Source organism: Dendrobates tinctorius, unplaced genomic scaffold, assembly GCF_039654945.1.
Source record: "Dendrobates tinctorius isolate UK_male_01 unplaced genomic scaffold, ASM3965494v1 ptg000224l, whole genome shotgun sequence".
NCBI classification, from domain to species: domain Eukaryota; kingdom Metazoa; phylum Chordata; class Amphibia; order Anura; family Dendrobatidae; genus Dendrobates; species Dendrobates tinctorius.
The window spans coordinates 13,568,603-13,592,815 of record NW_027361891.1 but is presented as its reverse complement, the minus strand read 5'-3'; the positions used below and the strand labels follow the sequence as shown (position 1 = coordinate 13,592,815).

General features: G+C 41.9%; 1 protein-coding gene across 1 annotated transcript in view; it reads right to left on the bottom strand.

The window, feature by feature from the left end:
• Window positions 1–24,213, bottom strand: part of TPH2 (tryptophan hydroxylase 2) — a 527,147-nt gene that overhangs the window by 441,066 nt on the left and 61,868 nt on the right. The window contains exons 3-4 of the mRNA XM_073555538.1: window positions 14,357–14,540; window positions 8,203–8,303 (exon numbers count right to left, since the gene is read on the bottom strand). Coding sequence (XP_073411639.1) covers window positions 8,203–8,303; window positions 14,357–14,540 — 285 coding nt within the window. The remainder of the gene's footprint in view (window positions 1–8,202; window positions 8,304–14,356; window positions 14,541–24,213) is intronic.

The following is a 24,213-nucleotide window of genomic DNA, read 5'->3' as shown; positions in this document are numbered from 1 at the left end:
CGCCCGCCCCCTGACGTCACCGCTACCCCGGGAAAGACCAGAAGTCATGCGGGACGCCCGGGAGCCCTGGAAGCAGCGCCACCCGGTCACAGCCCCCTGCAGCCGCGCTGCCGCCGTACCTGCGCCGCCGGAGCCGGGAACCCCCGGGGGAACATACTCACCGGCAGCGGCCTAACCCCGGAGACGGACATCCTCTGGACGCCGCTCCCTGCTGAACACGCCACCGCCGTGCCACCCATCCTGGGCCACCGTGGCGTCCTCCAGGAGATCCGCACCAGGCCGAGGTAGGAGACCCCCTCGCTACCTGTATCGGCTGGCCGGTCTGGGATCCGGTCTTCTGTAGGATACCGTCCCCTCAGGAACAGGAAACCAACTGATGCGTGGGAGAGGTGCCGCCCTTTTGTATCTGTAGGTTTCCTGTTCCTATAGGGCGGATCCCCTCTCGTGGTGCTGTCATGGGAGTCCGAATAAAAAAAGATACTTTTCCAGACAGTCCCAAAACTATATAAGGTGGGCTAATTAATCATTGGGCCCAGACATCCGGCACCAGCCAGACTGAGAAGACACAGAGCAAGCCAGACAGAACCTGCCCAGCACCTGCCCAGCAGAAAGACCCCCAGCAGAAAGACCCCCAGCTGAAGAAAGAGAGAGAGCTTGCCAGCCTGCCATACCCCAGCTGCAAGAGGCCTGCCAGCACCTGCCCAGCTGCCCAGCAACAAGCCAGGATGGAGAGGCCTGCTACCAAGCCACCAAAGCCTGCAATTGTGTGAGTATTAAAACTATTTGTGTGGGGCATGTCTGTGTGTGTCTGTGGCTTGTCTGCCTGTGTGTGTCTGTGGCTTGTCTGTCTGTGTGTGTGTGGCCTGCGTGTTTGTGTGTGTGTGTGTGTGTGGGGGGGGTCTGCCTTTCTGCATGTATGTTCATGGCCTCCCAGTGTTGCATGTCTGTTTGTGTGTGTGTGTATTATTATTATGCTTTTTTTTCATACTTTAATTGTTTTTCTGTTGCATGTGTACAGAATTTTATTTTCATACTACTGTAATTTTATTTTAATATTTGCAAGTATGCTGGGATTGTGTTCTGTGTGCATTGTATGTGGTGTAACTGGTATTGTATGTGGTGTAATTGGGCCCAGCCATCCGGCACCAGCCACACTAAAGACACAGAGCCAGACATCCGGCACCAGCCAGACTGATAGAAGGAGACTGAGTTAGAGGTATAAAACCTGCCTGCCTAGCTGCAAGACCTCCACCTGCAAGACCCCTGGAGCATGTCTGTGGCTTGTCTGTGTGTGTGTGTGTGTGTGTGTGGCCTGTCTGTGTGTGTGTGGCATGCGTGTTTGTGTGTGTGGGGGGGGTTTTTCATACTTTAATTGTTTTTCTGTTGCATGTGTACAGAATTTTATTTTCATAGTAATGTAATGCTTTTCCATATTTGCAATTGTGCTAAACTATTTGTGTGGGGCATGTCTGTGTGTCTGTAGCTTGTCTGCATGTGTGTGTCGCCTGTCTGTGTGTGTGTGGCATGCGTGTTTGTGTGTGTGTGGTTTTTTTTCATACTTTAATTGTTTTTCTGTTGCATCTGTATTGCATTTTATTTTTATATTTGCAATTGTGGAGTGATTGTGTTGTGTATTGTATGTGGTGTATCTGTTGTATCACTGTTTTTTTATTTTTTATTTATTGTGGTATTTTAAATAAAGAGCAGAGTAGCTCCTACTTGTGAAAAAAAAATAAAAATTAAAAAAAATGTAATAAAAACTGTCCATTGTATTATTTAAAAACCAGGTAAAATTAAGTATGGGTATATGAAGTGTTGGTTTTTGGTATACAAGTGTTACTCTCAAGTGAGAGTTTTTCAGGGAATTTACTCATGAAAACACTTACTCTCAGTGAGAGTTGGAATTTACACACATTAAAACACTTTCAATTTTACACACATGAAAAGACTTGGGTATACTCACAGTGAGAGTTGAAGGGAATTTTACACACATGAAAATACTTCGGTATACTCTCAATGAGAGTTGAAGGGAATTTTACACACATGAAAATACTTCGGTATACTCTCAGTGAGAGTTTAAGGGAATTTTACACACATGAAAACACTTGGGTATACTCTCAGTGAGAGTTTAGGGGAATGTACACACATGAAATTACAAGGGTATACTATATGACTTTTGGGGAATTACTCACCCAATCACAGTGTGCTACTCTCAGTGAGAGATTGTAAGGGAATTTACACACATCCAAACACTAAAAGTGTGGGTATACTCAGAAATTACACACATGCAATCACAGTGTGGTTACTGTCAGTGAGAGATTTTCAGGGAATTTACACACATTAATACCAATGAAGGTTTTATTTTTTTATGTTATGATAATTCTCTTTATACTTGCAGATCCATTCAGGAAGCAGCAGCACCTCCTGGAAGAACACAGCAGCTGCAGAAGAAATCCGCCAGCTAGGCCACAGCAGTTAGCAAAGCACTTCTATTTTCCTGTAAGTATATTGACCTGAAAGCTTTTATATCCTTTGTATAGTAGCTTTACAAGTGTCTTTTATACTTGCAGATCCGTTCAGGAAGCAGCAGCACCTCCTGGAAGAACACAGCAGAAGCAGAAGAAATCCGCCAGCTAGGCCGCAGCAGTTAACAAAGCACTTCTATTTTTCTGTAAGTATATTGACCTGAAAGCTTTGATATCCTTTGTATAGTAGCTTTACAAGTGTCTTTTATACTTGCAGATCTGTTCAGGAAGCAGCAGCACCTCCTGGAAGAACACAGCAGCAGCAGAAGAAATCTGCCAGCTAGGCCGCAGCAGTTTGAGAAATGTCTTCTTCTGGGAGCTCCCCCTCACAGCAACAACCAACTGAGGTTAGATAAATGTTTTTATTTAACTATTATTTTACAGGGTTTTTTTTGTTTTTTTTTTACAATATATACATTTATTATGTATTCACAGGAACCTGAATCTGAGGAGCTTCCAGGAGGAGACATGCAGAGTGGAGAGACGCAAGGAGGGGGCACGCAGAGTGTAAGTTTAGCACATACATACATACATACATACATACATACATAATGCTACACCCAACACAAACATTCATCACAGCACACACAATAACTGCGCATCCATCCAACCCAAATTTATCTTATTTTTTTTTTACAGTCTTCACAATCTGGTGCCCGCACAAGAGTGACTCCCAGGACATCCCAGCGTCGTCGAGGTGCTGGCTCTGGTGGTCGGCAAACGGTAAGTAACCCTTAGCTAATTGATTAATGAACCTCATGTGTTTAAATTGAATGTAATTTTTTTTTTTTTTTTCTCCACAGGTTTCACAGCGTGCTTCCTAGAGACTGTTTGAGGAGGGTCTCATAATAAAGACGGACGACCTCATCCAGGCAGTGCAATCACGGGAGCTGCTGTGGAACATGGCAAACCGATACCACGCCGACCAACCGACCACCCGACGGCTCTGGAATGAGGTGTGTTCAGAGGTAGTAGACAACTGGGAGGAGCTCGATGCGAGGGCCAGGGATTTTGTGAGTAAGTATTCCAATTTCAGTAACTTGATTTACAGCATGTGAAGTGTTGAATACTAACCACTTTGTTTTTTGCCTTGACAGGTGAGAGGGTTATCATACGGTGGCGGTTGCTCAGGGATCGCTTCAAGAGGGACTTCAACAAGGAGATTCAGGCCCCAAGTGGATCAGGAGGACGCCGTACAAAAATTACAGAGCCCTGGCGTTCCTCAGGTCGACGATGGTGAGCAGAAGGTAAATATTCCACACACCATTTCTGTAGTACAAATGTTGACATGTTTAACCTAATTTTGCTTTTCAGCAATGCTAAATGAAATATAAAGATATTAATATACTTTTTCTCTTTTTTTTAGCACTGTCTGCAGCACTCGGGAGCCTGCTTCTGTGTTGCCTCCCTCTGGAGCGATCCCTTCGGAGACCGCCCCCGGTGACCACATCGAGGTCCCCGACCTCTCCCTACCTTCCCTCTTGTCTCATCCCTCTATCCCCTCCACCAGCACTGGAGCAGCAGGGCAGACTTCATCACATGAAGCTGCTGGTGACAACTTACAGTACCCTTTACCCCACCCCTCTGACACTGCCGCAACATCTCAACCAACTTTTGGTTCTGGCTGGCAGCGTCTGAGGAGTCAGGAAAGGATGACCTTGTCTGACTGTTTGAGTCTGAACACATCTGTCCAGCATGGTTTCCATACTTATGGAGAACGGTTATCTTCTGGGTTGACCATGATCAATCAAAGCATCACAGAACTCAGAAGATACGTTGAACAGATGAATTCAGAGTCAAATCAGATGCCGAGACATATCTTTTTTCAATCCGTTGTCCGGCAAATGGAAGGTTTAAGCAATCACCAGCAGATGCGTGTGATGCAAGCCTGTCACAATACTCTAGTGGAGGTACTCTCAGAAGCATCCCATCCTCCCTCTGTCCATCCTCCCTCTGTCCATCCTTCCCCCGTCTATCCTTCCACCATCCATCCTTCCACCACCATCCATCATACAACCATCCCTCCTCTTCCACTCCCTCTCCTTTCTCTAGTTCCCCATTCCATTCTTCCCAGTACCTTCCTTCCCCATTGCATTATACCCCAATGCCCTCACCATACCCACCCCCACACACACCTTCAATGTTCCCACAAACCTCGTCTGTCCATCCACTCCCATCCCAACCTCATGTTTTCAACCCCCCCTTCCACCTCTGATCCTCACCAACTCCCTTCCCAGTCCTCCACCCCCCCTCGATGTGGTCAACCCTGTTATCCCCTCCGATAGTATCTCCACCCAACAATACCAACAGTTGTAATAAGGTGTTTGTAATAAAAAAAATAATTTTTGTATTTAAAAAAAAAAAATTTGTACAATAAAAAATTTATTTTCCAATAAAAAGAGTTTAAAAAAATTTGACAAATAAAATTTTTTTGTTAAAAAGAACTTTATTGTGTAGTTTATTTTTTTAATTTAATTCTTGGTAAAGGTTGAAAGTACACCAGTGGTGTAAAAGGGAAAAAACCACAACACTTGGTAACATTTTAAAGTAAACAGGTGGTGAGGTAAAAAAAAACAAAACAAACAAACAAGCACACTGGTGGTGAGGTAAAAAAAACAAACACAAGAAGTACACTGGTGGTGAGGTAAAAAAAAACCAAACACAACAAGTACACTGGTGGTGAGGTAAAAAAAAAAAAAAAATCACAACAAGTACACTGGTGGTGAGGTAAAAAAAAAACAAACACAACAAGTACACTGGTGGTGAGGTAAAAAAAAAAAAACACTTGGTAACATTTAAAAGTACACCGGTGGTGTACAAGGTAAAAAAACACAACACTTGGTAACATTTTACAGTAAACCGTTGGTGAAAACACAACATTGTTATTACCCACATGTGGTATAAAAAAACAAAATTATACCATGTCATCTTGCCAGGCAAGTTTTCCCTCTGGTGTCAGAAAATAGTCTGCAAATGTGTCCCTCATTCTTACCACTGACCCAGTTCTCCGAACAGTTGGCTGCTGATAATCCCACAATGTGGTTTCAGACAGATTTTCTTCTATGGAAACAGGTTCCTTTGAAAGTACAAAGTTGTGCAGGATGACACACGCCTTCACCACCTCATCCACAGTCTCTGTTTTCACTTTTATGGCCGTTAACAGGACTCTCCATTTTGCAGTTAAAATGCCAAAAGCACACTCCACCACTCTGCGAGCTCTGGTCAATCGATAGTTATATATTTTTTTGCGGTGTGTCAATCCACAACTACCATATGGCTTGAGTAGGTGTTTGGACAGCTGAAATGCGTCGTCACCAACGCACACAAATGGCATTGGTGGGCCTGTTGTTCCAGGGAGTGGTCTGGGAGGTGGGAAAGCAAAACTGTCTCCATACAAACGATGGCCCATTGCGGACATCTTGAAGACCTGAGAGTCATTTGAACGACCATATGCACCAATGTCCACGGCAATGAATTTGCATTTTGCGTCTTCAATGGCCATAAGTACAATAGAAAATAATTTCTTGTAGTTGTAAAATTCTGAACCAGATCCAATGGGTTTCACAATCCTGATATGCTTCCCATCCACGGCACCAATGCAATTTGGAAACTGGCAGATTTGTTGAAAGTTGTCGGCAATCTCCAGCCACCTCTCCTGTGTTGGCTCTAGGATGTATTCCTCCTGTAGACAATCCCACAATGCATGGCAGGTTTGTTGTACAATTCCAGATATAGTTGAAATCCCAAGGCGGAACTGGTAATGGAGGGAGGTGAATGATTCTCCAGTTGCCAGGAAACTTGTGAAAAAAAGGGAAAAAAGTAAAATTAATACAAAATACAAGCTATAACATAACAATAAAAGTATGCTGAATCTGAAACCTTTCAAAAAATAGATAAGTTACCGAAGGGTCACCATCAAACGCTCCGCCTGTAGGTGTCCCTTCTCCGGATTTGTTCTCCAACACGCTCCACCAACCAATAAGTCCTGCCTCATGCGCACATAGTTGAAGAACTTGTCCGGGTTATCCCTCAATTCCAGGTATAGTGTTGAAAACACGCCACGGGTAAACCTCTGCGCATTAATCGGATGAATCCACTGCCGTCGTCTCCTCATACGCAGGATTTGCAGTCTTCTTTTCTCCCTCTGGAGAGCAATAATTGCCAACCGATTGCAGTGGAGATCAAATTCCACACAGAAGCTGTCCATACTCGCAATAACTCCTTCCATCGCTGCCAATAGCTCTAAAACCTTTCAAAGATATTGTATTACAACACCCTAGATATAGTTTTCCCTAGTTTCCAGTATCCAATCACATTTGGGAACATTTTCCAAGAGCCAATCATATTTGGGAGCATCCCATTTTGGAGGTGTGGAAAAACGGATCGGCAAGAAAACGGATCCAACGGATGGAAAAAACGGATGCCAGCTGATGGTATGGATCCGTTTTTTTACGGATCCGTACAAAATCCGTATAGCGGATCCGTAAAAAAACGGATCCGTACCATCAGCTGGCATCCATTTTTACACATTTTTTGCGGATCCGCCATTTTCACTTTTTGGCGGATTTTGACTGATTTGAAAAAACTGAAGTGTGAAACAGGCCTTAGCGGTGTAATTTTTTTTTGTCAAGAATATGTTATGCATGTTTCACCTGAAAAAACTGCACTACCAAAAGCTGAAACAGAAATGTGGAAATTCAGTTTGCAGCTTAAGAACAGAATGTAGCTAACTAAGAATATGCTGAACTTCCCTAAATAAAAAGCTGTTTATTTAAAATTTCATTTAAAATGATGCCTATAATGTGAATCAGTTAGCCCTGAGTGCGCTTCTCCTGCCAGTCATATATATCATATATATACACTTCCAGCCGCAAGCCACCCCCTGACAAAGGCTGACGCCGAAACGCACGTCGGGGTCGGCGCATCCAAGGGACCCCCTGCACAATCTCAGGTAATGATCATCTGATGATTTACAGATCATGATTCTGATTTGAGCTCACAAATGAATATCAGGTTTATAAATCTATTGCATTAGCACTTTATTCATTTATTGAGTTAATCCTGATGCCTCACATGTGTGGATATAATTTTTGCCTTCCCCTTTTTTTTCATTACCTTGTTATGAGCAGTATATATTTTCTTTGTAATCCATGCACTTTATATCTTGCTATTTTGCACATTGACATTATTACCATTGCATAAAATCGTTTGCATGGTCCATTTTTTCCATCAGTTTTTATTTTATATATTTTTTCATCTTGGCTGCTTTTTGATAATTAGTTTATTAATTAATTTATTTAACATTTCATCTGTGAAAACTGAAGTGTGAAACAAGCCTTAGCGGTGTAATTTTTTTTTCTCAAGAATATGTTATGCATGTTTCAACTGTAAAAACTGCACTACCAAAAGCTGAACCAGCAATGTGGAAATTCAGTTTGCAGCTTAGGGACAGAATGTAGCTAACTAAGAATATGCAGAACCCCTAAATCAAAAGCTGTTTCCTTAAAATTTCAGTTAAAATGATGCCTATAATGTGAATCAGTCAGCCTTGAGTGCGCTTCTCCTGCCAGTCACATATATACACTTCCAGCAATAAAAACTTACTTGCAGACTTGTTTGTTCATTATAAGTATTTATGATATAATCTATCATCATGTACCACATATATCACACTTACAGGGTGGTCAGCATCCAATTCTGAACCGTACATAAGCACCCGGTGGGAACATTTATCAAGTTCTGAGATCTTTCTTGGAAACCAAGGGACTCCATCTAGTTCTACTGAGAAAAAAAAAAAAAAAGAGTGTGAAGCTTAGAAATAAAAGATGGTCTCCAAAACAGACAATTATTTCCATTATTATTCCCTTCCTCTTCCAGTATGAAAATCACTCAATTACAAACAAAAATTACCCAAGCTCCAGTGCTGGGATCCAAAGATCCTACTCTGCAAAATGCAGGAGGCAATTACTGCATATCAGGCTAAGATTTCCAGGGCATATGAAAAATCATCCTATTTTCATACAGGAAAAACTGATACATTTTAATCTGTATTGTCATCCATATGCAGTCCATATGTCATCTATATATATATATATATATATATATATATACACATACAGGTGCTTGTAACAAAATTAGAATATCATCAAAAAGTTATTTTATTTCAGTTCTTCAATACAAAAAGTGAAACTCACATATTATATAGAATCATTACAAACAGAGTGATGTATTTCAAGTGTTTATTTCTGTTAATGTTGATGATTATGGCTTACAGCCAGTGAAAACCCAAAAGTCATTATCTCAGCAAATTAGAATACTTTATAACACCAGCTTGAAAAAAGATTTTAAAATCCAAAATGTTGGCCTACAGAAATGTATGGTCAGTAAATGCACTCAATACTTGGCCTGGGCTCCTTTGGCATCAATTACTGCATCAATGCAGCATGGAGGCGATCAGCCAGTGGCACTGCTGAGGTGTTATGGAAGCCCAGGTTGCTTTGATAGCAGCTCGTCTGCATTGTTGGGTCTGGTGTCGCTCATCTTCCTCTTGATAATACCCCATAGCTTCTCTATGGAGTTAAGGTGAGGCGAGTTTACTGGCCAATCAAGCATAGAGATACTGTTGTTTTTAAACCAGGTATTGGTACTTTTGGCAGTGTGGACAGGTGCCAAGTCTTGCTGGAGAATGAAATTTCCATCTCCAAAAAGCTTGTCGGCAGAGGGAAGCATGAAGTGCTCTAAAATTTCCTGGTAGACGGGTGCACTGACTTTGGTCTTGATAAAACACAGTGGACCTACACCAGCAGATGACATGGCTCCCCCAACCATCACTGATTGTGGAAACTTCACACTAGACTTTCCCTGTGGCGTGTGTCAATGTCTGCCATCTGGACATCTGTCATGTCAGCAGTCTTTCTCATGATTGTGGAGCCTACTGAAACAGACCCAGGGACCTTTTTAAATGCTTAAGGAAGCCTTTGCAGGTGTTTTTGTTAATTATTTTATTTACTGAGATCAAGACGCTTGGGTTTTCATTGGCTGTAAGCCATAATCATCAACATTAACAGAAATAAACACTTGAAATTCCCCACATTGATGCAAATGAAGAACCAGCAAAGTATTAAGTGCATTTACTGAACATACATTTCAGTAGGCCAACATTTCGGATTTTAAAATCATTTTTCAAGCTGGTGTTATAAAGAATTCTAATTTAATTAGATAATGACTTTTGGGTTTTCATTGGCTGTAAGCCATAATCATTATTATTAACAGAAATAAACACTTGAAATAGATCACTCTGTTTGTAATGACTCTATATAATATATGAGTTTCACTTTTTGTATTGAAGAGCTGAAATAAATTAACTTTTTGATGATATTCTAATTTTGTGAGATTCACCTGTGTATGTATATATATATATATATATATATATACACTCACTGGCCACTTTATTAGGTACACCTGTCCAACTGTGTGTTAAGACTTAATTTCTAATGAGCCAATCACATGGCGGCAACTCAGTGCATTTAGGCATGTAGACATGGTCAAGACAATCTCCTGCAGTTCAAACCGAGCATCAGTATGGGGAAGAAAGGTGATTTGAGTGCCTTTGAACGTGGCATGATTGTTGGTGCCAGAAGGGCTGGTCTGAGAATTTCAGAAACTGCTGATCTACTGGGATTTTCACGCACAACCATCTCTAGGGTTTACAGAGAATGGTCCGAAAAAGAAAAAAAATCCAGTGAGCGGCAGTTCTGTGGCCGGAAATGCCATGTTGATGCCAGAGGTCAGAGGAGAATGTGCAGACTGGTTCGAGCTGATAGAAAGGCAACAGTGACTCAAATTGCCACCCGTTACAACCAAGGTAGGCAGAAGAGCATCTCTGAACGCACAGTGCGTCGAACTTTGAGGCAGATGGGCTACAGCAGCAGAAGACCACACTGGGTACCACTCCTCTCAGCTAAGAACAGGAAACTGAGGCTACAATTTGCACAAGCTCATCGAAATTGGACAGTAGAAGATTGGAAAAACGTTGCCTGGTCTGATGAGTCTCGATTTCTGCTGCGACATTCGGATGGTAGGGTCAGAATTTGGCGTAAACAACATGAAAGCATGGATCCATCCTGCCTTGTATCAACGGTTCAGGCTGGTGGTGGTGGTGTCATGGTGTGGGGAATTTTTTCTGGGCACTCTTTGGGCCCCTTGGTACCAATTGAGCATCGTTGCAACGCCACAGCCTACCTGAGTATTGTTGCTGACCATGTCCATCCCTTTATGACCACAATGTACCCAACATCTGATGGCTACTTTCAGCAGGATAATGCGCCATGTCATAAAGCTCGAATCATCTCAGATTGGTTTCTTGAACATGACAATGAGTTTACTGTACTCAAATGGCCTCCTCAGTCACCAGATCTCAATCCAATAGAGCATCTTTGGGATGTGGTGGAACGGGAGATTCGCATCAGGGATGTGCAGCCGACAAATCTGCGCCAACTGTGTGATGCCATCATGTCAATATGGTCCAAAATCTCTGAGGAATGCTTCCAGCACCTTGTTGAATCTCTGCCATGAAGAATTGAGGCAGTTCTGAAGGCAAAAGGGGGTCCAACCCCTTACTAGCATGGTGTACCTAATAAAGTGGCCAGTGAGTGTATATATATATATATATATATATATATATATATACACATATAGATAAAGTATATACATTGGTGTGAAAAAGTGTTTTCCTCTTTCTTGATTTCCTATTCTTTTGCATGTGTGTCACATTTAAATGCTTAAGATTATCTAACAGATTTAAATATTATACAAAGATAACACAAGTAAACACAAATTGCAGGTTTAACTGTGGTTTATCACATATTTGTGAAGCTGAGTTCAAATTCCCTAGCCAGACTGAGGCCTGATTACTGCCACACCTGTTCTCAATCAAGAAATCACTTAAATAGGACCTGTCTGACAAAGTGAAGTAGACCAAAAGATCATCAAAAGCTAGACATCATACTGTGATCCAAAGAAATTCTAGAACAAATGAGAAACAAAGTAATTGAGATTGATCAGTCTGGAAAAGGTTATACAGCCATTTCTCAAGCTTTGGGATTCCAGCGAACCACAGTGAGAGCCATTACCATAAATGGCGAAAACACTGAATAGTGGTGAACCTTCCCAAAAGTAGTCAATAGACCAAAATTATCCCAAGAGCACAGCGACGACTCATCCAAGAATTCACAAAAGACCCCACAACATCCAAAGAACTGCAGGTCTCACTAGCCTCAGTTAAGGTCAGTGTTCATGACTCCACCATAAGAAAGAGACTGGCCAACAATAGCATGCATGGCAAAGCTAAGATGGAAACCAATACTGGGCAATAAGACCATAAAGGCTTGTCTTAGATCTGCTGGAAAGCATCTTGATGACCCCCAAGACTTTTGGGAAAAAATCCTGAGGACTGATGAGGCAAAAGTTGAACTTTTTGGAAAGTGTATGTCCCATGACATGTGGTGTATAAGTAACACAGCATTTCAGAAAAAGAACATCATGCTAACAGTAAAATATGGTGGTGGTAGTGTGATGGTCTGGAGAATGTTGTGACCTTAAGCTGAAGCGCACTTGAGTTGTATTGCAGGACCATTGTCCAAAACACACCAAGTCCACCTCTGAATGGCTTAAGAAAAACAAAATTAAGACTTTGGAATGGCATCAAAGTCCTGACATTAATCCAAGTGAGATGCTGTGGCTTGACCTTAAAAAGGTGGTTCATGCTGGAAACCCTCGAATGTGGCTGAATTACAACAATTCTGCAACGATGAGTGGGCCAAATTTCCTTCAGAGCGTCGTAAAAGACTCATTGCCAGTTATTGCAAACACTTGATTGTAGTTGTTGCTGCTAAGGGGGGCCAACAAGTTATTAGGCTTAGGGGACAATCACCTTTTCATACAGAATTCCATAGGTTTGGATTTTTTTCCCTTAATAATGAAGACCTTCATTTAAAAACTGCATTTTGTGTTATCTTTGCTTAATATCTAAATTTGTTTGGTGATCGGAAATACTTAGGGTATGTTCACACTGGGCATTTTTGCTGCTTTTTTTAATGCTAATTTTCAGCCTCTTTTTACAGTATCAGCAAAGCCAATGAAATTTCAAAAATCTCACGCACACATATTGGTTTTTTGTGTCATCAGGATTTTGTGCTTTGCTGTGTCTTTTGGACATAGATCATGTCACTTCTTTCAGGGTTTTTTTAGCGTTTTTCACCCTTTGACTTGCATGCGTGTTGAAAAAATGCAGGTATCATTATTTGCTGCGTTTTTCTACAGAAAAGTCATGGACATTAGCATGGACAACGAGACACAAAAAACGCACCAAAAACGCACCAAAATACATACCTAAACCTGCGTTTTTTCCGCAGCTTCTTTCCTACCAAGAAGATCAGGTTTTGCTGCAGAGAAAATGCAGCAAAAATGCCCAGTGTGAACTTACCCTAAAAGGGAACCTGTCGGCAGGATTGTGCACAGTAACCTGCAGACAGTGTCAGGTTGGCGCCATTATACTGATTAAATTAATACCTTGGTTGATGAAATCCGTCTAATCTGTATTTTCATTTTTGAGCTAAAGATATGCTTATGTTTCCGGATGGCTTTATGTGGTGCTCTGATTAGCTATTCGTATGTATGGCTTCTGATAGGTCACTGATCCCTCCGCAACTTGCCCCCTAGTTTACATAATGAATATTATATATACTATGACAGGGTCACTGGCACAGCATATGAAGGGAGATATGTGTCACTGCGCATATTAGCTTCAGTGATGTAAAGCCAGAATCGTTTTCCTCCAGCACGTTATGTACTGAAAGGGTTAAGTTATGTTATGGCCTGGTTTTAGTGGACCTTCATAGAGCAGGTGGGAGGAGGTTCATCGTATCTCCACTTGCAGAGTCCTGACAGGACGTGTGTGAGGTCAAGGTTATGTGGTCATTACACGGGTTGTTAAATTCCTGGAAATGAGGGTCAGTCTGGGTGGTAGGTGTCAAGAGTGGGAGAAGAGGGTTGCATTGACAATCCAACACAATGGGCAGCACTTTGAACACATTTTATAAGTGGTCATAAACTTATAAATAACTCATGAAAGAATAATGTTAAGTTAAAGCCAAGCACACCATTGTTTTTCTTGTGAAATTCTCAATAAGTTTGATGGGTCACATGACCCTCTTTCCTTTGGAAAAAATAAAGTTGGATTCAAAATGGCCGACTTCAAAATGGCTGCCATGGTCACCACCCATCACAAACAGGAAGTTGATATCACCAACCAATCCCATTTTATTTAGGTGTATCCATATAAATGGCCCACACTGTATATATGTATATAGAAGTGCTCCATTTAATGTAATACTCTCTGGCATGATAAGGAGACTACTGAAAAGTCTTCAGCACAGAAAATGAATTAAGAGGTTTAGTGGCCAAAGTGAAAATTGTAAAATTGCTGAATATTTCTAAAAATATCACATTTTTTTTAAATGTGATAAATGAATTAAAAAATATATTCAGCGTAAAAACCTTATTGACATAATAGATCACTTTCTGATGCCAGATTCCCCTTAAAATCTGCAAGTCAATTTGGTGGTGCTGCAAAAAAAAAAAACTGAGGGGAAAAAACATATAGGAAAGTATTGTGTCTGTTGACCCTAAATGTCAGTTTGTCCTTCTAGTAATGGTTAAAGTAGCATAACACCTACATTTTTCTAAAAAATAATTTCTAATGATCCCACTTTAAATAAATTCTTAAGACCTTAGCATACTCAAACATGTGATCGCATAAGCAGAGGCCTTGCCTTCATCTTCTCGCCATTTTATTTCTGCAGGATTCAAGGAGATAACATTTGGCTGAAGTTTTAACAGATGAATTAATTCCAGGGCTTTTTTCTTGGTACATTCAAATTCTGTGTAGACCTCTGCCTCAGAGCTGCCATTTTTGGACTTTCTTGATTCTATGTGAAGAATGTTCACGTATTTTTCCTGAGGAAACAAATATAAAAGACAAAGCATATGAGAGAACTAATACCCACTCCTGCTGCTTTATTAGAAATGCCATTTTCCCTCAGAATATAAATAATTTTTGTTCCATTTCACCTATCCAGCAGTTCTGCAAAATTTGGCATAAATCCAATAGCCTTCTGCCAGCTCTTCCTGCTCTAGCCCTTCTTTCTCTTGTTGTTTGTGATAGCAGATAGGGAAGGGATTCAGGAAGCACAAGAAAGATCAAAGTTAGAAGAAAGGAAAGCATTTAAGTTATTATGGAGGGCAGATCATACCGGCTACAGATCAGATAAGATCTTTCATGAACCGTAGAACAAGAAAATCACTTGAGAAGTGAGGCCATATTGACACATGGGAGCTAGGGAGACGGAAGTACCACATGAAAAAAGACAAAAAAATTAGGATCAGGTTACAAAATACATATGACTGAAAACAAATGAAGAAAAGAATACCGATTGAAGCCTGGCCCTTAGAATTCAGTGACACTGCTATGTTGCATTCACATGTCTTAACCCTTTGCCTCTTCAATTTCCTTTTTTCGTTTGCATCATTTGCTCCCCTTCCTCCAAAAGTCATACCTATTTTTTGCCAACATAGCAGTATGAGGGCTCGTTTTTTTGAAGGATGAGTTGTAGTTTTGTATAATGCCATCCATTCTACCATACAATGTACTGAAAAATAAAGGAAAACAAAAAGTCCAGATGGAACCAAATGTTGGAAAAAATGCAACCCTATGTTCATTGTATAGTAAAATTGCCAATAATTCTCCAGGTCAGTATGATTCGGTCCGACTGCGATCCAACAAAACATTGGGTTGCACTCAGACTAATGCTAGTCTACGTAGCTGTGTACGTCTGATTTTTTCCTCAAATGAAGTCAGCTGAAGGAATAAATCGTTGCATGCCCAAGTTTGATCTGACATTCGGATCGCTCTCGGCCATGCAAGTCAATGAGCCCATGGATAACATCAGACTGCACTTGATTGACATCTGAGTGCAATCCGTTTTCCACAGACTGACAGAATGGAGAAGATTGAAAAAAAGTCTCCATTTTCTACTCATCCAAGAGAATAGGAGCACACTATGATCACATTCTGATCAGACTCTAATCAGAGTGTGATTAAAATTATCAGACTGATTCCTTTTTTTTTTTTTTTTTTTTAAATAGTGAAAAAAATTTAGAAGCTTGTAAAAAAAAAAATTTGCGTTTGTGTTGCCAATTTCCGAGACCCACGATCTATTTACTTATTCCTCTATGTTGCTGACTAAGAGCTTGCTTTTTTATATGGTGAGATGACAGTTTTGATATCATTTTAATGTACATACAACATTTGAAACTATTTTTTGCATTTTTTTAGCAAGGCGTGCTGAAGGTAAAACTAGAATTCTGGCATTTTATTTTTTTTTTTTCACTTTACCACATTTACCATATGAGATAATAAATGTTATATTTTGATAAAATGGACTTTTAAGAATGTAATGATGCCAAATATATTCAGTTTTAATTATATTTACTCTCTCTCTCTCTCTATATATATATATATATATACACACACATTTGTAAAAACTTTCTAGCATAGATATCTCTGGCAATCCATTACATTTTTATGAAAGTTAAAATTAAGTGACGTACAATTTGCACATTTTTCTACATTTGAGATTTTATCTGCTTGTTAAGAAGTAAAATCTGTTCAAAATGTTCACAAAGTTCTACAATAGGTTTAATTAAAAAAAAGCTAAATGTGCGTTACAACCATAAAGTCCACATTAAGATGTAATTGGGCTTCGTGAATCGAAGACACCGTAGAGAAGGGTCATATTGAGGTGATATGTTTAATTAGACAGGTACAAATGCAGCTCATCTAACATTTGGGGCCATATTCATCTATACAACTGCTCTACTGGAAAAGTGCAGAGCTATCAATCTACTAAAAGACAAGCCTGAGGCAACAGGTCTATCGGAACCTATTAGAAATTCAGGCTACAAACAATGTAGAAGTTCTTTATCTGTAATTCTCCATATGCATAGAAATATACGAGACATGAATAGAGATGGGCGGACGCCTGGATGTTCGGGGTCTGGAGGGTTCGTCTGAACAGTTAGGCTATGTGCACACGCTGCATTTTTTGCTGCGGATCCGCTGCGGTTTTGGCCGCTGCGGATCTGCAGCAGTTCTGCAGACAGTGTACAGTAGCATGTAAATCTATGTCATTTACAATCTGCTGTGCACATGTTGCGGATTTTTAACTGCGGAAAAGCTGCGGGTTTGAATCCGCAGAAAGAAATGACATGTCACTTCTTTTCTGCGGATTCTGCTGCGGTTTACCATCTCCTCCATTGTAGAGGTGATAAACCGCAGGCCAATCCGCAGGTAAAACCACAGGTCATTTTACCTGCGGTTTTACCTGTGGTTCCGAAGATACAAATCCGCAGACCAATCCGCAGCGTGTGCACTTAGCCTTACAAAAAGTTCAGGTTCGGGTGCCAGAACAGTACCTGAACTCAGATGCCATTCACTTGAATGGGGGACCCGAGAATCCAGTGTTTGCTGTGCTGTCATGTCCATGGCAGTGTGGCAAACACCGCACTGTCAAAACACAGCGGGAGCGCAGCTGTGATCGGAGGAAGAAACTTTACCTCTGGTCACTGGTGTCAGTGGATGGGACTACTGATCCCATAAGCCGACACCTGCAGCCGCTAATAACAGTGAGAGCAGGAGCAGCAGATGGGAGTACTCATCCACAGCTCCTGCTCTGTAAATAAATGATTAAAAAGAAAACTGCATGTTTTCCCCTGTATTTTTGCTAACCAGCCAGGCAAAACTCACAGCTGGGGTCTGCAACCCTCAGCTGTCAGCTTCAGTAAGGCTAGTTAGCAAGAATAGAGAGGTCCCCATGCTGTTTTTAAATTATTTAAATAATTTTAAAAAACAGCGTGGGGTCCCCCCATTTTTGACAACCTACCTTGCTAAAGCAGACAGCTGGGGGCTAGTATTCTGAGGCTGGTAAGGAGCCATGGCTATTGGCCCCCCAGGGTAAAAATAGCAGCCGAAGCTGCCCAGAAAAGGCCCATCTATTAGATGTGCCAATTCTGGCACTTTGCCCGGCTCTTTCCATTTGCCCTATAGTGGTGGCAAGAGGAGTAATATTTGTGGGGTTGATGTCACCTTTGTATTGTCAGGTGACATCAAGGCCACGGATTAGTAATGGAGAGGTGTCTATAAGTCACCCATCCATTGCTAATCCTATAGTTGTACGGTAAATAAAGACACAGCCAGAATAAAATCCTTTATGCACCTAGGATTTCACTGTGATTGAGCGCCTTTGCTGGCTGCCGCAGTGTTTTCTTTGACTGGTCTCCCTGAGGTCAGCTATTGTTTCGTGATGTTGGTCTACTAGGCATTGCTCCCACCTAGCCAGAATCCTACTCCACACTGATGAGGGGCAACACCCCGAAAAAGCTGTCTGTGGATGGATACCTGGCCTTGGTATTTCCCTTGTCATATCTGTAAACTCGTAAAGAGCTGGATATTGACTTAAAGGGCCACTTAATATGGTGGTAATGGTGGTTTCCGAAAGGAGCCACCCCTTAGCTGGGTCCTTCCCTGGAGGAAGAACTGGCTAGTCCCATGTTTGAGACTCTTAAATGAGGCTCCACGGACTTTATTTGCATATTCATAGATAATCATTGAAACAGATAACTAAACAGTAATTGTATCCTCAAAAATGTCAACCAGGGTAGTGAGAAGTAATGAGCGCCCCAAACATATGTAATACAATCTCCAACATATCTTTGTTTCTTTGGAGTCTTGCTAAAAGCAACTCTCATATGACTCACCATCCTTAGCTTTAATATCAGACGCCGGTTATCATTTTGGCCAACTGTTGCCCCTAGTCCACTTTTAATAGTCTCTTTAAATTCAAAATGGGCTGTTTTAGGAGTAGATTCCTTAAAATTATCTGTCAGGAGGATTCACCCTCCTAAGCCATCTATAAGAGCATGCAGGTCATATAAAGTTGAATAATATGAGACATTGATATCTGCGATCCAATGTCTTATTCCAGAGAAATCCACGTTTTTCTAATTAATGTAAATGAGCCAATAAGATCTATGGGCTGGACAATGATCTGCATGAGAATCTTCATGCAGAGCTTATTGTAATTTCATATGATAGAGGCGATACCGGTATGAGACATATGGCTCAGGAGAGCATATTGTCAGTAGTTACATATCTCACACTTGCTATGCCTCCTTTCATTTAAAACAAGCTCTGGAAGTGGATAATCAGGGAGATCAGTGTCCGGTCCACACTTCACAACAGTTCACATGCGTATAAGAAAAATGTGGAATTCTGTGGATTAACACATCAAATCACAGATATCATGGCATAAATTTATTCAACTTTCCATGGCCTGCATGTCCAAGTAGATGGCTTAGGAGGGTTGATCCCACTGCCAGATTCCTTTTAACCCCTTAATCAGGTAGCCAATGTTGACAAAACCAATTTTTCAAATCTGAAGTCTCACTTTAGGTGGTAATAACTCAGTGATTCTGAGATTGTTTTTTCGTGACACATTGTATTTTATGCTATTGGTAAAATTAGATAGATAAGTTTTGCCTTTAATTATGACGATATCTGTAATTTGACAAGAACTTTGAAAAATTGTCAATTTTCAGACTTTAAAATTGTATACCCTTAAAACAGATAGTCATACAAAATGCACACAGAAAAGTGAATACATAACATTTACCATATATCTACTTTACATGAGCATATTTGTTATATGTTCTTTTATTTTGTTAGGATGTTGAGGATTAAAAAAATTACAAAAGTTTTTTAAGGGCCAATTCACTTTTTAAGTGGAAAAAAGCAAAAGCAAAGGCAGAAACATAATGATTAAATACCCTGCAGTACATATATTAACAGCATAGTGCATGAAAATAATATACAGTACTTAGTTAACATGTTTTTGATCAAAAGAAGATCTGAGCTGGGCCTTTTCTCTGAGCTTGGCATTATATTAATGTGGTTCCCCATAGCTGTGTGTCCACTAGCTGGGCCCAGTCCTTCTCATCCTTTGTCCACATATGTGTCACTTGACAAGCTGAGAGATTTTTAATATTAGAGATAGGACTGTCCCAATTATGGTCACCATGAAGTGGTGGGATGGCTTTCGCATTTTTTTTTATCAAAAAACATGTTAGCTAAGTACCTTATAATATTTTCATGCACTATGCTGTTTATTTATTTACTTCAGGGTGTCACACTGACGCCTTGGCAAGTTGGCATGAGCAAAGGGGTTGTGGCCCCACTGTACCAGACTACCCTGGAAGGGGCGTGACTAAGACAGCTACCTCGGTCTTCGCTGGAGCCTCTGATGGTGAGGTCAGGCTTGTGCAGCAGGTAGCTGCCTGGTGCCACTCCAGGGTGGTGTCTGGCTGTGGCTGCTGATCCCACTGGGGGACAGGACACTAGGACAGGTGCGACTGACAGGCAGGCAGGCGGGCATGGCTGAGACACAGGGCAGGCAGGCACGGCTGAGACACAGGGCAGGAGGGCACGGCTGAGACACAGGGCAGGTGGGCACAGCTGAGACACAGGGCAGGCGGGCACGGCTGAGACACAGGGCAGGCAGGCACGGCTGAGACACAGGGCAGGCAGGCACGGCTGAGACACAGGGCAGGCAGGCACGGCTGAGACACAGGGCAGGCAGGCACGGCTGAGACACAGGCAGGCAGGAGTGGTGTAAGGAATAGGTAGAGACCTGTTCACACAGCAGGTGCAGGTACTGGTACTGGCTAGAAGGAATGGTGAATGAAGGAACAGGTAGAGACCTGTTCACACAGGAGGAGAACCGCAAGACTGCGGAGAGGAGCTGCAGATACAACAAGAGGTTCCATAGCAGCGGAAGGGGGGCACAGGTAGAACCGCAAGAGTACATAGTAGACAGAGCCGCAAGAGTGCAGAGCACAGGCAGAGTTACAAGGGTACTGAGAAGGCCGAGCCACAAGAGTGCGGAGCATAAGCAGAGCCTCAAGAGTATGGCGCACAAGCAGAGCCGCAAGAGTACAGCGCACAGGCAGAGTCACAAGAGCATGGAGCAGGCAGAGCCGCAAGAGTGCGGAGCAAAGGCAGACGGAGAGTACACAAGGATAGACACTGCAGGGAAAGTAGCCGCAGACGAGGAGACCAACAGACAGAGGTAGGACTAAGTTCAGACAAGGTAATGGTACAAGACAAGGTACAGGAGCAAAGACACAGGGACGAGGATATTCTGCCTCCTGGAGGGCGGCTCGGACAAGCGTTGTGAATTCGCTTTCTGGCCTACCTCTGGTTACTAGTGAAGGTAGTGGAGCTGGTTGTATTGACAGAGGGGTCGCGAGTTCTCTTTCCGGGCTCCCTCTGGTGGTTACTGGAGGTAATGGAGCGGATCTAATTAACAGAGGCCTGCCACCTGACAATGAGGAGGATGACTGGAGATCTGGAGTTTCTGACTGGATTTAAGACAGCCGACTCCCTCTATCCCTGCTGGTGAATTTTTTCCTGCCTCCTGAGGTCTTAGTTTCCAGCTCAGTCCCTGCATGCTCAGCTAAGTGGTCTTTTGCTAATGTTCACATTTGATCTGGTTTTGTCTATTCCAGTTTTGTGTTGTCAGCCAGCTCTGGCTGGGGCTGTGCTGAATTTCCATCCTTATGTTACTGCTTGTGCCAGTTTGTTTTTGTCCCTTATTAGATTGGCCTCTTTTTGCTCTGTTTTCAGAATATACCAGAGTGCTGATATAGTGGGCGAAGTCTAGTGACTTCAGTATTTTTCTATCAGACGTGTTGTGCATTTTTTGCAGGGTTTTTTGCGCGATTGCAGACAGAGTCTTTCCTTTCCTGTCCTGACTAGCTAGTGTGGGCCCCATCGTTTGCTCAGTCTATTTGCCTACCTGCGTTTGTGTTTTCATCTTGTCTCACCGACAATATATGTTTGGGGGCTATCTATTCCTTTGGGGGTCTGCTCTGGGGCAGTTTAGATTTCCCCTTTCTTTCTTTAGGCTTATTTAGTTCTCCGGCTGTGTCGAGGCATCTAGGATCATCGTAGGTACACTCCACGGCTACTCCTAGTTGTGTGGCTAGGATAAGGGGTCTGCAATCTGCTTAGTTACCAACCTCTCTGGTTTTCTGTGGCTTAGCTTGGTCTTGCTTTCCTCCTTGGTGACCCAATCATAACAGAATCACCAGCCTAAACTGCAGATTCTAGGGTACTCAAAAGCAGGCGAGAATTGTAAAATAAGAAAAAAAAAAGTGTCAGAATTATTTTTTTATATATATATATTTTCCTCTTCTTCTCTGCGGCCACAGGAGGATTTTTTCTTTAATGGAGACTAAGCAACTGTCTGATCATGTTGAGCAGCTCGCTGCTGAAGTGCGGGGAATTTCCACCTATCTCACTCAATCATCTGCTGTTGAACCAAGAATCCCTACTCCTGATGTGTTTTCTAGGGATCGGTCTAAATTTTTGAATTTTAAGAATAATTGTAAACTATTTCTTGCCTTGAAGACTAATTCATCGGGGAGCTCTGTGCAGCAGGTTAAAATTGTCATCTCCTTGCTGCGCGGCGATCCCCAGGATTGGGCTTTTTCTCTGACACCTGAAGATCCTATTTTGACTAATGTGGATGCATTTTTTCAAGCCTTGGGGTTGTTGTATGATGAACCTAATGCTATTGATCAAGCTGAGAAAACCCTATTGGCATTGAGCCAGGGTCAGGATTCTGCAGAGTTATACTGTCAAACATTCCGAACGTGGGTGGTCCTTACTACATGGAATGATGGTGCCTTAGCAGCGCTCTTTCGGAAGGGTTTGGCAGAAACCATAAAAGATGTTATTGTGGGATTTCCTGTTCCCTCTGGTCTTGATGATTCTTTGTCATTAGCCATTCAAGTTGATCAACGTTTACGTGAACGTAAAACTACACGAGAGGCATTGCCGCCTTTTGAATAAACGTCTGAACCCATGCAATGTGATAGGGTTTTGTCTAGGGTGCAACGTCAGGAGTTTAGAAGGCGTAATAAGCTGTGTTTTTTTCTGTGGAGACGCCTCTCATCCTATTTCTGTCTGCCCTAAATGAGAAAAACGTTTTGTGCACACATTTGCTGTGGGCAGTGTACAACCTAAGTTCTTTTTGGCAATTACTCTGATCTGCTCCTTGTCCACATTTTCCGCCAAGGCTTTTGTAGATTCAGGAGCAGCTTTGAATCTGATGGATTTAGACTTTGCTAAATGTTGTGGTTTTCCCATGATACCTCTGCGGACTCCTATCCCTTTGAGGGGTATTGATGCTATGCCTTTGGCAGAGAATAAACCCCAGTTTTGGACCCAGGTGATAATGCGGGTCGCCCCGGACCACCATGAAAATTGTAAATTTTTGGTGTTGCACAATTTGCATGATACTATTGTTCTGGGTTTTCCATGGTTGCAAACTCATAATCCTGTTTTGGATTGGAAATCTGTGTCTGTGGTGAGTTGGGGTTGTCAGTGTGTTCTTAGTGACACTCCTGTTTTCTCCACCTCTCCCCAGTCTCATGATATTCCTGATTATTTGGCTGATTTTTCTGATGTATTTAATGAGAGTAAGTCTGCGTCTTTGCCTCCTCATAGGAGTTATGACTGTGCATTTGAGTTAATGCCCGGGTATAAATTTCCCAAGGGTCGGCTTTGCAACTTATCAGTACCCGAACATGATGCTATGCGATCTTATATCAAGGAGTCGTTGGAGAAGGGTCATATTAGACCATCCTCTTCACCTTTAGGTGCTGGGGGGTTTTTTGTGGCCAAGAAAGATGGCTCATTAAGGCCTTGTATTGACTATCGTTCCCTTAACAAAATCACTGTTAAATATCAGTACCCATTACCCCTGATTTCTGATTTATTTTCTAGAGTTAAAAGTGCCTGCTGGTTTACCAAGCTTGACCTCAGGGGGGCGTATAATCTTATTCGCATCAAGCACGGGGATGAACGGAAGACGGCGTTTAATACTCCGGAGGGACATTTTGAGTACCTGGTGATGCCTTTTGGGCTCACTAATGCCCTTTCTGTCTTCCAATCTTTTATGAATGATATTTTACGGGACTTTGTGGATAAGTTTTTGATCATTTATCTGGATGATATTTTGATCTTTTCCGTGATTGGGATTCTCATGTGAAACATGTTCGGACTGTGTTCTGGATTTTGAGGGAAAATTCCCTGTATGTTAAGGGATCGAAGTGCCTCTTTGGTGTACAGAGGATTTCATTTTTGGGATTTATTTTGTCCCCGTTGGCTATTGAAATGGACCCGGCTAAGGTACAGGCCATTTATGATTGGGTTCAGCCCACTTCTTTGAAGGCTCTCCAGAAGTTTTTGGGTTTTGCTAATTTCTATCGTAAATTTATAGGTAATTTTTCTGGTATTGTCAAACCACTGACTGATCTGACAAAAAAGGGCACTGATGTGGTGAATTGGTCTCCAGAGGCAGTCTCGGCATTTCAGGAGCTTAAGCGGAGATTCACTTCTGCTCCGGTTCTACGGCAACCTTATGTCTCACTCCCATTTCAGGTGGAGGTAGATGCTTCTGAGATTGGTGCAGGAGCCGTTTTGTCCCAAAAAGATCCGGTGACTTCTAAA